This window comes from Helicoverpa zea, chromosome 7 (genome assembly GCF_022581195.2).
Source record: "Helicoverpa zea isolate HzStark_Cry1AcR chromosome 7, ilHelZeax1.1, whole genome shotgun sequence".
In the NCBI taxonomy this organism is placed as follows: Eukaryota; Metazoa; Arthropoda; class Insecta; order Lepidoptera; family Noctuidae; genus Helicoverpa; species Helicoverpa zea.
Window position 1 is genome coordinate 11,927,016 of NC_061458.1, and position 14,534 is coordinate 11,941,549.

Below are 14,534 nucleotides of genomic sequence, written 5' to 3' on the forward strand. Positions count from 1 at the left end.
CTCAAGTGTTCGTAATTGTTTCGAGCATGAGATACCTACCTGAATATGTCATTGCCTAGATATATAAGTAGATGATTTCGATAATAAACTGTTTGAATCGGACCAAGCAAGATGAGTGCTCGTTGGCTGAACGTGCAGCAATATTTGAGACTGTTTGATTCCACATGGACTAACGGGCGGGATATCGGTGTCCATCGACTGATCACCAGACTGGTTATTGATGTCGGCAAAGTGACGGAGTTTAATTTGCTTTTACTAAACAAAGGAAGGGATGTAGTGTACTGTATTATCACCGATATCTGTCGTCTCGTTGTCGCATAGACGCGGAGAGTGCACACTATACTCTATGGCCAGTTGGCGGGAAACCGGGAGAGTGTGTGGCACGGGGGTAAGACGTTATGTGGGCAAGCGAGCCGATATCCTAATTATCGGATGGTAATTACAGAGACACAGGTAGGGCGAACACTACAATAACCACAAAACAACTTTAGATTATTTTAAATATTTACATATTACACATACTTACAGACTTATTTACAAATAAAAAAAAGTAAATAATGAACTACATTCACAAATTAATTTTAAATATTAAAGTTTGATTCCCTCATAAATTATTCTAACATCTACTAGAAACATACTCAATACCAGTATAATAAAAGGTCCTCGATAGAATGTTACTGCAGGAAAATCATAAATGTTCAATGGAGGTAAACCAACATCAATAAATATATAAATAACCGATTCAAGTACTTCGATCTTTGGTCCGGAACACGAATTTCCCTCGAGAAAAGTTTCCAACTTACAACTCAAGTAAGAATTTATACAACCTTCCGATCAAGAAAGTCTTAAAATCTACCTCGATCCTTATTCGACTTTGTTGTTTTAATATTGATTGTGCAAAAACGGTAGATCCGATTGTAATGACATTTGGAAGTCGGCACTGTAATAGATGGTATCTTGGAAATACATGGTTTTTTATGGTTTTATAGGAAATAGTTCGTCAGGCAAACCATCGGGAAAATAGCTATCGAAAATGTAACAATGTCTGAATGGAGAAAGTCGTACTATACGTAGGTATAGCGTATACCGCTGACCCTTCCCGCTGTGGGTGCAGCGTGAGAAAGTGACAGACTCTTGTGGTCTTACTACAAAAACTTAAACATGTGTCAAACACTTGTCTAAAAAAACGTCATAATGTTTTAGACAAGTTTTAAACTGACGTTTAAAAGTTTTTGTGGTACGACGGTTACTGACTTAACATATCACTTTCCTCCTTAGGCCCTTACTGAAAGTAAATTCTTTCACGCGAACGTAGTCACAGTCCAAATCCAGTTTTATATGAAAGTTCCATAGTTAATTCAACAAGTACATTAGTCCTTTACACTGGTTAACGTGCTAAGGAAGTTAAGTGGTTTTCATTTAATCCAAAGTTTGTTTGTTTGTATATTGATGTTATGCTCATTAGCGGTTGTAGAAGCCAGCATTTCGAAATGTTCGTCACTTTGATTGAACTACTTATAGAAGTTTGTTTAATCCCACAAACCGAGGTTTGTAGATGAAGTTCGATAAGTAGTCTAGTGATGGATTTGTACAAGAAATTAACTTGGAGAATAGTTTACTAGTTGAGAGCTGATGAATGAAGAAATATGAAATTGTGGAGATGACAGAAAACTTACAATTAGAATCGATAGACTTTTAACACAAATTATAACTAAGTACAATTATGTTTAAGCTATTTTAGGTTATTGAAATCCTAAAAGTAATTATAAACTAGGCAATATTAGAAGGCTCAATCCGTGTGAGAGAAGGCCTGTGGCCATCAGTGGGATGATAAAAAGGCTGTAACAGTTTTTAATATTAGAAGAGAAATACAAGAAAGTGATAAATATAAAAAAGACAGTTGTTATATTTATACCTACATGTGTTGGGACTATTAACATCCTGATAAGAGATCACGTATTGTAAACCACCTTGTCAGACTTACTATGAATAGCAATTATTTACTTCATGGCTGAGAGTAGGTATTCGCACACTGAAGACTTTTTAGTCGACCGATAGTTTGGTCAGACGCTTGATAAGTTCGAAAATGGGAAGTATGTTCTACCACTTTTCCTCCCAGCAAAAACACATAGGAAGTGGTGAAGGGAGGGGCGTTTTGGGAGCTGTCTTTTGTAAATTTGACGTTCAAAAAGTGCTGATCTGCAGCCTACTTTGAATAAATAAATTTTAATGACTTTTGATTTTGATTTTTTATGTTTGTGAATATGCACATTAAAATGATCAGGTATTTTTCAGGTGACAGACTGATTAAAAACTTTAATTTTAATTACAAGTTTCTTTAAAAAAAAACACCCATTGGGGCAACTGACTGTCAGCTTACTGTGTGGTCTGGTGCGCCAAGGTGCGCGCACACTGCACATGCACTTTTATTAGATAGTTGATTTGGGCTCATAAATTAGTATGAAAATAAATGGAAGTACATACGTAACAACGATTAGGTATTTTTTCGAATTGACTTCACGATTTTTCCTACCAACGGGCCAACAGTCGGTGGTTAAGTCTGCACAGTGCGCGTAGACTAAAGGTTACTTCATAAATGTACAATTTAATTAAAGACTTTATATTTATTTACCGTTTACACGTGTAAATCTTGCCACAAGGGTTTTCCTGTTTCATATAAAACGGAATGTATTTATACAAATATGAACATTTTTGAGATCAAAGAAATTAATATAATATTTCGCTCGATAAATTTTCATCAACGGGTACAAAATATTTAGGATATTAATTTTCAGAAATACCTTAGAAAAAGTTCATCAAGTGTGGCAAATTAATAAGCAGGCAGCACAATATAAGTAGATTTGTCGATTCATACCAGATTGCCTTCAACAGTAGCTGTTTCAAGGGAATACAAACACTCACAAGTAGGTATAAATCAGATGGAAATTTACTTAATCTCCATCATTATTATGAAATTACGCTGTCGTCAAAGATAAGTCAATATTTATTTAACGAAGCCTTCAGCAAACGCTATTACAGATTTAGCATGCTATCTTTGCACAGAATGTCACCGACATAATAAAAGACGCGACCGAAATATTGTTTAATCAGTTTAATTAACTTTGTCAAAGAAGACGCATCTGAGAAAACAAAAATAAAAATGTCTTCTAAAACTAATGAAATAGAAATAGGTAGCAAAGTGGAAAAGGCGAAGGAAACTGTTGATTATGATGACCTCATATCATCGGCTGGTGAATTTGGGCGCTATCAGTTGCTACTGTTTATTGCCACACTTCCATTCTACGCGTTTGGAGTCTTCGTGTACTTTTCTCAGATGTTCATAACAGAAGTGTCGCCCAACCACTGGTGCAAGATTCCTGAGTTAGAAAACCTAACTGATATACAAAGAAGAGATCTCGGTATACCCAAAGATGAGACTGCAAGATTTGGATACTCACAATGCAAGATGTACGTGGCTAATTGGACCGAGGTGTTAGCGACGAGTCAGACTCCAGATCCAACGTGGAGTACAGTACCGTGTCAATATGGATGGGAATTCAACAAGACTGAAATACCATACCCTACAATTTCGAGTGATTTAGAATGGGTGTGTGAAAAGAACAGTTATCAGGCTTCAGCTCAATCAATTTTCTTCTTTGGATCAATTATTGGTGGATTTATAATTGGATGGGTATCTGATCGATTTGGACGAGTGCCAGCCGCTGTGATTAGTAGCCTGTTGGGTTGTATCGGAGGATTTGCCAGTACATTTGCTCAAAACTTTATTCAGTTTGCCGCTGCAAGGTTCGTCATGGGTGCAGCTTATGATAACTGCATGATCATGGCATACCTGCTCGTCTTGGAATACATCGCTCCTAAGTACAGGACTATGATTGCAAATCTGTCCTTTGCTATATTTTACTGTTTCTTTGTCACTGCCCTACCTTGGATAGCACTAGCCTGCGGCCATTGGAAGACTATCTCTCTAGTCACTAGTTTGCCTTTAGCATTAGCTGTATTTTCGCCACTAATCTTACCAGAAAGCCCCAGATGGCTGTTATCGAAAGGTCGTATTGATGAAGCCGTCAAAAAAGTACTTGTAATAGGTCGGATAAATAGAAAAGAAATACCGCCAAAACTTATAGAACAATTCAAACTTTCAGCAAATAATGCGAAAGAGGAACAATCAGAAAGTTGTTTGGAGATTCTGAAGAGGCCAGTCATAAGAAAAATGTTCCTACTAATATGTTTTGAGTACATGTGCTGTACTATTGTATTTGACGGATTAGTTAGGAGTATAGGTCAATTAGACTTTGACTTCTTCATGTCATTTTCTTTGGTCTCATTTACCGAGTTCCCATCGATGATCATAGTTGCCTTTATAATGGACATTTTAGGCAGGAGATGGTTGACAATCGGAGTCATGTTTGTCAGCTTTATATTCTGTTTGCTCACTGTATTTGCTAGTGGTATAGAATCAGTGGTGTTCGCAGTAGTTGCACGGTTCGCTGTGAATATGTCTTATAGTGCCTGCATGCAATGGGCTGCTGAGATTTTACCTACATCTGTAAGAGGTTCAGGTGTATCAATAGTTCATATCTGTGGATATGTAGCAACATGTCTTTCACCGTACATTGTATATTTGAAAGTATACATCTACTGGCTACCATTAGTAGTCGTAGGCTGTATTGCTGGTATTGGTGGCCTAATAGCTTTGGGCTTACCAGAGACGGCAAGGAAGGATATGCCACATACATTTGATGATGCAGAAGACTTGGCCAAAAACCAACGGTTATTTACGTTACCATTTTTGGAAATGAAAAAACAGAAGAAGGGAGAAGTGAACGAAAGTTTTGAATCCGAATTGTGAATAATGCGTTGACAGAAAATATTTTTTTATGTACCTCAGCCGACATTTATCTAATAAATGTACCATATTAATATGTATTGTTTCTTCATACAGCACTGATATTGTAAAGTCAAAAACCTCTACGATACTATAGTATTTCTCGTAACATTGTTACCAAGGTGCTTCTTATCTGAAAGTAAATATTTTATACTCCTAATCTGTCATCAAATATTTAAAAAACATTGTCTTTTGTCATTATCTTATGCATTATGCAATGTCAATATTTTATGTATTTAAATTGCACGTGTGCACTTAAATGCATGAACCGATGTACTAAAAAAAATTAAAACAATAAATACGAACTATGGATAAAAAATAAAAGAATCACAACGAAACCAAACTTAATTATTTTGTTTTTTTTTTTAATGCAGATGATAAAATCGCATCTCCTCAATACTTGTTGACCCGTATAATTCAATATTCAATGGCTAACCTTTCGACCGATGTGACTTGAATAAGTAATGTTAATCTCAGACCAATATAACTGTTAATAGCTTAGGAAATAGAATCGCCTAACATTGCTGGTTGAATTTTAATACGATTGAAATTAACTTAAATCGGGACCTACCAATTACAAAAAGCTGTAAAACAGCAGGGGTGAATATTTTTGTCATCATCTTAAAAAGCAAAGGCTGATTAATATGTATTGCTTTTGAAAGTCGCCGGGGCTATATAAAGGAGTTACCACGGTCCTAGTACGTAAAGGGCTCCAGATGAAACGATGGATGGATTTTAGTCGGTAGAAATAGTAACTATTATAGTAATCTGTGGTAAAAGTCTGACATTCCTTCTCACTGCTCCCACAGTAGTAGGACTCATATGCATCATAATGATTCACTGGATTCACAAGGTACGTAGGCTTTATTTCTGCAAATAGTTGTAGTGCGTATTGGTGTCTCACGGAATCTCATTAGGCATTGAATATACGATTTGTGTTCACCACCATATTAATTTAAAATTCCCGCTTCCTTTCTCATTTTTTTCAGTGAGGCTATTCACACGCCTGACCAATGCTTTCTGCATATTTATTTGACTGTCAATGAAGTACCTACCTAAACACATTTCTTAATACAAATTAGCAACTTAGGCATTGGAAATAAGTGCCCTGGCACGTTCATTGCTCGTAGATTTACTTATTAACGAAGAAAAGTCACTTAAAGTTCTTTTAGGCTTCAACAATAGGAATAAGTAACTAAATAACGTGCCTGGCAACAAAAAACGTGACCGTGTTTTAGTTACTTGACGATTTTTTTCATTAAATAGGTAGGTACTCTATATTATATTAAAGAGGCCATAAAACCAAAAATATTAAAATAAAGCACTGCAAGATTCGAATAAGTAAAAAAATCATTATCATTTTTAAACTTCTCAAATATTGAGACAATATTTAGAAAACTTCTTTCTTTACAAAACTCTCGTCCTACCTTCATATTTATAAAATTTAAATTAATTTCTATGATTCTTTGTCGTCGCAATTTATTTTTATTTTCTACATAAGACTACAATGTCGTTTCAGTGTATTTTCCCGCCATCTTGAGCAGAGCAAAGCAATAAAAATTGCCGTAAATGGCTTGAGATGCTGACGAATGGAAGCAATTTTTCAAACAATCCCTTTTAATCCTGGACTTTATTGCTCAGAGATAGGGGTCATAATTGCATGGCAGTTGACCGTTTGCAATGAATTCTGCTGGCGTTGAAGACCCTTGTATTCTTGATAATGATGGAGACGTTAGATCTCCACGGAATAAAGTTTTGAAGAATGTTTTTCTTTCACAAATAATGACTCAGTTTTGCTGTTAGCTTCAATAATTGTAGGAAATATTTTATATATGACATTTCCATAAAATATTTTTTTATTTTTTGTTCAGTAAATATTGTAGTTTGACTACCGTGCCGAAATCCGTGTGATCCAACTTCTACCAACAGACTTTTAGTGCTCTCACGGTACGATAGATGGCGCTGTACACTAAACGTTAATTCCTGAATCGCGGTGTTAAGATTCTCCGCGATTGGATGACCGTCGCACGTATCTGAGCTCAGCAGCGCTTCTCCGCCATAATGAAAATTATGTAAATTATTGGCAACTGACGGGATGTTATTCCACTCCCGTCACACATAATAACCAAAAAATCGTTCGTTACCTATGATTTCCATGAATTCCTTAAAAAATAGGTTTGTTTTGAGGTGTAAAATGTGGAAAGATACCTTACACACTGCAGAATGTAGTAAAGGAAACCGCTAAAGTATGCACAGAATCGATATAAAAAAACTAGGTTTTTTACTGATTAAAAAGAACATGCAACAATAATAACTTTCTATCGGAATGAGCTAAAAATTATGATTTTAAAATATGGTTTTTAATTGAACGTTCTTACGTTCTTAAACTAGCTCTGTAAACATGCTGTCAGATCATTTTAAGTTCGTTCTAAAACTAGTAGGTCTTAAGAAGTTATGAAAAAACTCTATCTATTTTGTTTTAGCATTTTTGACATGAACATTGTAATCGCTTATAAAAGAAAAAAAAGGACATTGATGTTTGAATGATTGTTGTTTTAGTAAGTTATTTATTACAACAATAACATCTTTCAAAATCGTGTATCAGCGACTGCTTCAAAACGAAAACATATCAAAATGTCAATGTCACGTAATAAAATAAGACGTGAACTAAAGGTCTAGTTACCAGAACATAATATCCCAAAAAAAATAATAATGCCACGTCACTCCTGTAGTGTCAAGTCTGGACATTCGTTATCGTAATTGTGCGCTTACGGATGTGCCTACTCGATTTCTGCTATTTTGCTTATAGTAACATACAAATTGTTTTCAAATAATTAAATCTATATGTCTATTTGACAGTTTGTATTTACAATACATTTTGGCATTATAAATACAATTCTTAGCATTTGCCGCATAACCTAACCTAGTGACCCAAAAACATGTTTTCTTCCTAATTCCCTTAGGTTTTTGAAAAAAAATCTTTCTGATATTCATATGTACGTGATTTATCTATTAAATAACACATAAATGATTCCTGTTCACATTTTGGTATGATATGTGGATTTCTGGCGGTCTCCAATAAAATAAAAGTCGAATCTATTTATTTGAAAATATAGACTGCGCTTTGTATTTAATTGAACGTAATCATCAGTTACATTTCAAAATCCGACACATGATAGACAGTGGTATGAAGGCGAGTACCTAGTACTACTATTCATCAGTCATTGTTGTTCGTACTGAATATTTTATGAATTTGTTTCTTGAATGAAGGGGTTGGAACTACCTTACAAAATTAGTATCTAAATACATCTGAAATTGTAAACTTTATCTAACACTAGCTTCTGCCAGCGGTTTCACTCGCATCCCGTGGGAACTACTTCCCGTACCGGGATAAAAAGTAGCCTATAGCCTTCCTCGATAAATGGGCTATCTAACACTGAAAGAAATTTTCAAATCGGACCAGTAGTTCCTGAGATTAGCGCGTTCAAACAAACAAACAAACAATCAAACAAACAAACTCTTCAGCTTTATAATATTAGTATAGATTGTCAGAAACTAACTGTCGCTTAGTAAGTTATACTTATTTTGGATAATAAGCATGTGTAGTTCATTAAAAATAAATCGAAGGGACCACATAGTTTTTCCCTTACCTTGCTTAATAAATGGCAATATCCATCAGTCAATAGGCGCTATTTGGGACATTTTCGTCGTGCTCGTGACATCCCCCTAAAATATGGGCCATTCAACGTCCAGAATTTAAAATATGGGGCCTTTGCCTTTTTTTGCCATTAAAAAATACTGCCAAAGAATTGGTGCGTCACCATTAATTTTCCTTGCGTTTGTTGCCCTTTGCATTTTATTAATAGACTAAGTTCGTGTTTTAGATTTTCGACTTAAGTTCTGGCATGGAAAATATTAAAAAAAAAATGAGAGTAAAAATATAACTAAGAAAGACTACAGTGCTACAAACACGTTAGAGAAACCTGTAAGCTAATGAGTAAAATATTAATTGGAACGTAATTTCAAATACTGTACACATTAAATTCAGAATATCTGAATAAACAGAAATAATTATTAATTTACTCCCCTCATTTACAGTCAGGTAAAGCAATAATTCATTCCATTTCACATTATTAAAACTCAAATTAAAATTGATGACACAAAAAACGGTTGTCCATTGAAAAGCAAGGGAATATAAATAGAATCCTCAACAGATTGTGTTGGCAATATTTATGAGGAATTCCCAAGGCAGTCTTCGGATTCACACTGCGTTGTAAGGCTAGGTACACACGAGGGGACTAAAAAAATAACACCGCATATACAGCAACGACAGTAGATAGGTACATGAAATGATGGCGGCCCGTAACTAAATTCCGATCTCAAAAAATCAAATATAGCCCATCATACCATTATAAGGCCCCTCCCAGAACTCCTCCACACCTCCGATAAAAAGTTTGGTTAGAATAAAGTATAAGTACCTACCTACAGTTCGCATGTTGAGCATGCGTGCTGTCTCCCGCCTCGAAACGTTATCTATTCAAAATGTGTGGTCGCCAAACCGAGTTCAGTATATTGGAACGCAGTCTGTACTCGGCTTAAGTATTCTGATTATTCCATCCATCTTTTAATGTGAAAATAATTCCGTCAGCCTGCCCTGATATTCCTCTCGGAATTGTTATTAAGTGGAGAATTCATTTTGCGGATTTTCTCTTTTATTGGTGTAATTCGATTCTGTATAATTTGCATATTTACATGATCTTTCCCTGAAGTGGAAATATATGCCACTCGTATACTTGGATAAGAAGCTTAACCTATATTTTTAATAATATAAAGCTGAAGAGTTTGTTTAAGCGTGTTAATCTCAGGCACTCCCAACAGATTTGGAAAATTCTTTCAGTGTTACATAGTCCACTTATCAAGGAAAGCTCCCACGGGACGCGGACGCAACTACTCTTTAATAACATTCTACAGAATTCCTATACAAATATAATCTATGCCTACTACACTACTACCTGCAAGGACTATAAATACAAGTAACTACAATTGAAATAGTTTTTATATATATGCCAAGATTAAACTTACCTTCCTCATGCTTCTTACATAAGTTAACTGTGCAAAAACTTCTACAGCGCTGCTCATTTCAAGCAATCTAAGTTTACTGTCTTCCCAGCTTTCCGCATAAGTAAGGAGGCTCTCGAGAAATAGAAAAGGAACACACTATACTTCGTTGAACTATTTTATTTCATGGATAATAATATAAATAGTAGGTGTACTGCTTTCATTGCATAGTCACGTGAGAGAAAGGCCATCAGGTGGATTTGAGAAAACTCTGATACTAGGGCTTGTTTGGTCATTTAAATGACAACAGACCTCCAGCTAACACTATAAGAAAAAGATTGGTAAGAGAGAAATACTGTTGCCAAACATAAGATGCGAGGAGGCCTGTGCCAGAAAATTGTGATAAAACATAAAATAAAAGAACCTACCTATTCAATTAAAGCAAAATTGTATACTAACATAACTAAGTACTTAATTTAACTTTTAAAAGTAAGTGCTTATTCGTGTAACTAACGTACCTACATTTAGATCTAAAATTCTTAATTAATGTACCTATTAGGTACTTAAGTCCCGTCACGGCATTAACACGGGGAGCATTGGCACGCGGAAATCTAACAAATACCAGCTAACACGGTGGTATTTCTGTGGTATTTCATCTGGTATGGAACAGGGAACATATTTGGCTCAAGTATTACACGATTCATTAAGTGTTTGGGATAGGAAATAATGGGAGAAGGCATCCTTGTTTGAGTAGTGTGGGTATAGACTGACATTCCATTGTTGTTCTTACTAGCAGGACATTGGTCTCAAAAGGTTTTTCATTTTCTATTAGATAATAGCTGCCTAAGCTATTTATTCATACTATGCGTGTAAACGCATAAACGCAAACGAGTAAACGTTTAGACGTAAGTTTAAACAGAGGCTAGAATTCTCAGAATTAGTAACTACTACCCTACTTACCTGATTAAAAAAGTCGTGGTGGCCTAGTGGGCAAAGAACCAACCTCTCGTGTATGAGGGCGCGGGTTCGATTTCAAGTCAATGCATGCATGAATGCAACTTTTCTAAGTTTGTATGTACTTTCTAAGTATAGCTTAGACACCAAATGACTGTGTTTCGGATGGCACGTTAAACTGTAGGTCCCGGCTGTCATTGAACATCCTTGGCAGTCGTTACGGGTAGGCAGAAGCCAGTATGTCTGACACCAGTCTAATCAAGGGGTATCGGGTTGCCTGGGTAACTGGGTTGAGGAGGTCAGATAGGCAGTCGCTTCTTGTAAAGCACTGGTACTCAGCTGAATCCGGTTAGACTGGAAGCCGATCCCAACATAGTTGGGAAAAGGCTCGGAGGATGATGATGACCCTACTACTTACCTGATTCTGAATTCTGTAACATAACTGCTTATTATAGTGGTGTAATGTAACATAGAACGACTATTGACTAAACTTCTTTCTAAAGGTATTATTAACAAAATCATTCAAACCATTTATTGAGTCACACAAACAGTAATTGAAAAAGAACACATAGTATACAAGAAAAAAAAAGAAACCCTTCATCATATCACCTAAGGCATCATATTACCTAAGGCATTCTAATTCTAATAATAAAATTGAGAATCCTACTTTGTCTATATACTTATAAGAATTTTTTGCAATGATACAACACATACGCATTAAAACTCAACCCAAATAATTATTTAAATACCCCTATTCTGTACAAATGAAGACTTCAAGTGAAATCGTGGTGGCCTAGTGAAGTCGTGGTGGCCTAGTGGGTAAAGAACCAACCTTTCGAGTATGAGGGTGTGGGTTCGATTCCAGGGTCAGGCAAGTACCAATGCAACTTTTCTAAGTTCGTATGTACTTTCTAAGTATACTTAGACACCAATGGCTGATAAAAAGGTGAAGGAAAACATCTTGAGGAAACCTGGACTATAAAGTCTGAAATCACCAACCCGCATTGAGCAAGCGTGGTGATTAATGCTCAATCCTTCTCCATGTGAGAAGAGGCCTGTGCCCAGCAGTGGGACGATAAAAAGGCTGTAACAGTAACAGTAACAGTACAAATGAATGTACATAACAGTAAAGTTACCACAACACGAGATAAGCAATGGGACGCGCCGTCACTGCGGTCGTACTGAGATGGCAGATAGTGTGGAAGGGACCTTATCAACCCCGTCATTGGGGTTTATTAATATAATGTACGTGTTATCTAGAGGGGTGTTTTGTTTGGGATTAATTGTGTAATTACGGTAAGCATTTAAAAAAATAGATATACCTAGCTATAATGTGGGTACATGAATTTTAACGTTTCAAATCAACTAGGATGTTACTCACTGTGTGAATGATGTGTCATTTAGATATCTACCTATCTAAAAATTTTACAACCCTTAGTAGTAACTTAGTTACCTGGGTACAATAATATACTTAGTCGAACTAGTTACTCAAGTACTTGTACTTTTAAAATCTGGCTCACTGGAGCAAGTCTTGAGCACGCTACATTGTATTTAAAATATTCTGTATAAAACTCTGCGGTCAGATGGGACTATATGAAACTTTCTTTGAAATAGCTGCCATTAGAGTTTATTAAAACTTTGCTATCCTAGGGACCATTCTATGTACGTAGATGCTGTGAATATCGTCGTTTTTAATGACTGCTATTCTGAGTGTCTTAACGGCCATTAACACATGTTGGTTTCTCGAGATATTTACAAGTTTTGTATTGACTCAATAATAATATATGTTAGTCTTTATGGAATATACCGAATGTAGGCTTTTAATAAAGATTTTTCGATTTTTACGACCAGCTGTTCCAAAGGTTTCATCAGTATGCCGGGGGAACTTGTTCCCATAACCTGATGAAATATGCCACTCGGAGATAGTGTGGTTTCCCAACGGTGAAAGAATTTTTCAAATGGGTTCAGCACTTTCGGAGCCGAACAGGTGCAAACAAAAGCTTTTGCACCTTTTTGGATTTAGCATTTTCCGAGTTATGCAGTCAAAAAAACTCTTGCAGACAAAGAACTGGAACTATATTCAAAATCTCCTGACCCGGTAACGCTGCCAACTTTTAAATTATACGAAGCTTCACCCCAACTTAGAAACTTCTTCTTGTTGTAAATTCAAAGATGAGTTTGAAAGTTGTGAATATTCTCGGTAAGCCCCTGGAGTTTCATCATTATTGCTCACACCTTTTACCACAGATTATATAATAGTTACTACGTAACAGATAAATCACTCCATACAAAAAAGTCCATACCTACTGTTATAAGCACCTACAAGTTCCCCAACTACCTACAAATTCCTATCTGCGTTATAAAATGAACCTTAAAAGCTCGAGCGCTTGATTGTTGTTCCAATGCGATAGCGCACAGTTCAGTGACCGCAACCGTGCCGTGGCCGTGCTTAGGGTTGCTTCTTACAATTTATTAATATTTAAGTAGGAAAACAAAGTTACGCTTATTTTAAGAGAGCCATTTTTAAAACTGAGTTTTTAAATAAAAAGTAATATCAAGAATATTTTTCTTTAGTTAACTATTGTATTGCCTACTAAAATGGAGTATGGGTATATATTACTAACTAAATATTACCTAATACGTAAGCATAGGTAAGTACTTAAGTAAAGCTTTCGTCAAAATCAAAGTCGGTTTCCAACTATTTTTCGAGCACAAGTGCCATACCCCATATGGTACAACTCCGTCGAGTGTGTTGATACATACCTAAAATTGGTTTCTGCGTAGCGACACGCGTAATGTTCCGAGTTGTCATTAAGTTGGAACTATACCTACTTACACTCGAGATGTGTTTTGAGCTACAAAACTCACAATACAGTTCATATAACTAAGTAGGTATCTAAAGTAAAATAAGTACCTAATGATCTCTGTTGTTAAAATCATAAAGTAGAAATGTATTAATTTATAAAAAAAAATAGAATTACTAGATAAGTTCATACATATAAAATGTTTCTAAATCTTACAATAGTAGCATATAAACCAACACAACTCAAAATAATCCATCAGTTTGTGAGGTAGCTTAAAAAACCTTATAAAAACCAACAGCATAACATGCCATGAAATAAAAATACATAATAATATTAGAGCGCGCGCGGCGCGTGTGACTGTTGAAAGCCCTGAGCCGCGTGGGGCTACCGGTAACCCAGCGAGCGGTAGGCATTTATCGCGCGCAAGTACGTCGAGTGACAGAGGCCTGCTTTTACCCTTAACTTTGAGTGCAATAAATGAAATTATGTTTGGATTTGGATGATATTTTAGAAAAAAAACTTGCAAGAGTTCTTTAATTTGCAGTGTTCCCTTTAATTAAAATTAATTAATGAACCGCCCCGTTGAAGGTGCTCAGAAACCGGGCTTAGGTCTATATCTACATAGTCCATCATCAAAACTTTATTAAAATGAGCACATAACAGTTTTTTTTGCATTTGAGTACATTTAGTTTACTTTAATAATTACGCCCGATATAGAATAATAAATAGGTACTAAATAGCCCTACAAAGGACACTTCTTTATGCGCTTTTACGAAAAAAAAACACCAATGTTGGTAATTCGCGTAACCATT

At 35.7% G+C, this 14,534-nt stretch overlaps 1 protein-coding gene across 1 annotated transcript; it reads left to right on the forward strand.

The window, feature by feature from the left end:
- Positions 1-3,086: 3,086 nt before the first annotated feature.
- On the forward strand, positions 3,087-5,254 carry LOC124632057 (carcinine transporter-like). Its single transcript, XM_047166712.1, has one exon. It carries the CDS (start codon positions 3,161-3,163, stop codon positions 4,868-4,870), a length of 1,710 nt encoding a protein of 569 aa, XP_047022668.1. The 5' UTR covers positions 3,087-3,160; the 3' UTR covers positions 4,871-5,254.
- Positions 5,255-14,534: the final 9,280 nt, after the last annotated feature.

Bases quoted from the DNA above. Each gene is read 5' to 3' on its own strand.
- LOC124632057 (XM_047166712.1), top strand. From the start codon at position 3,161: ATGTCTTCTAAAACTAATGAAATAGAAATAGGTAGCAAAGTGGAAAAG.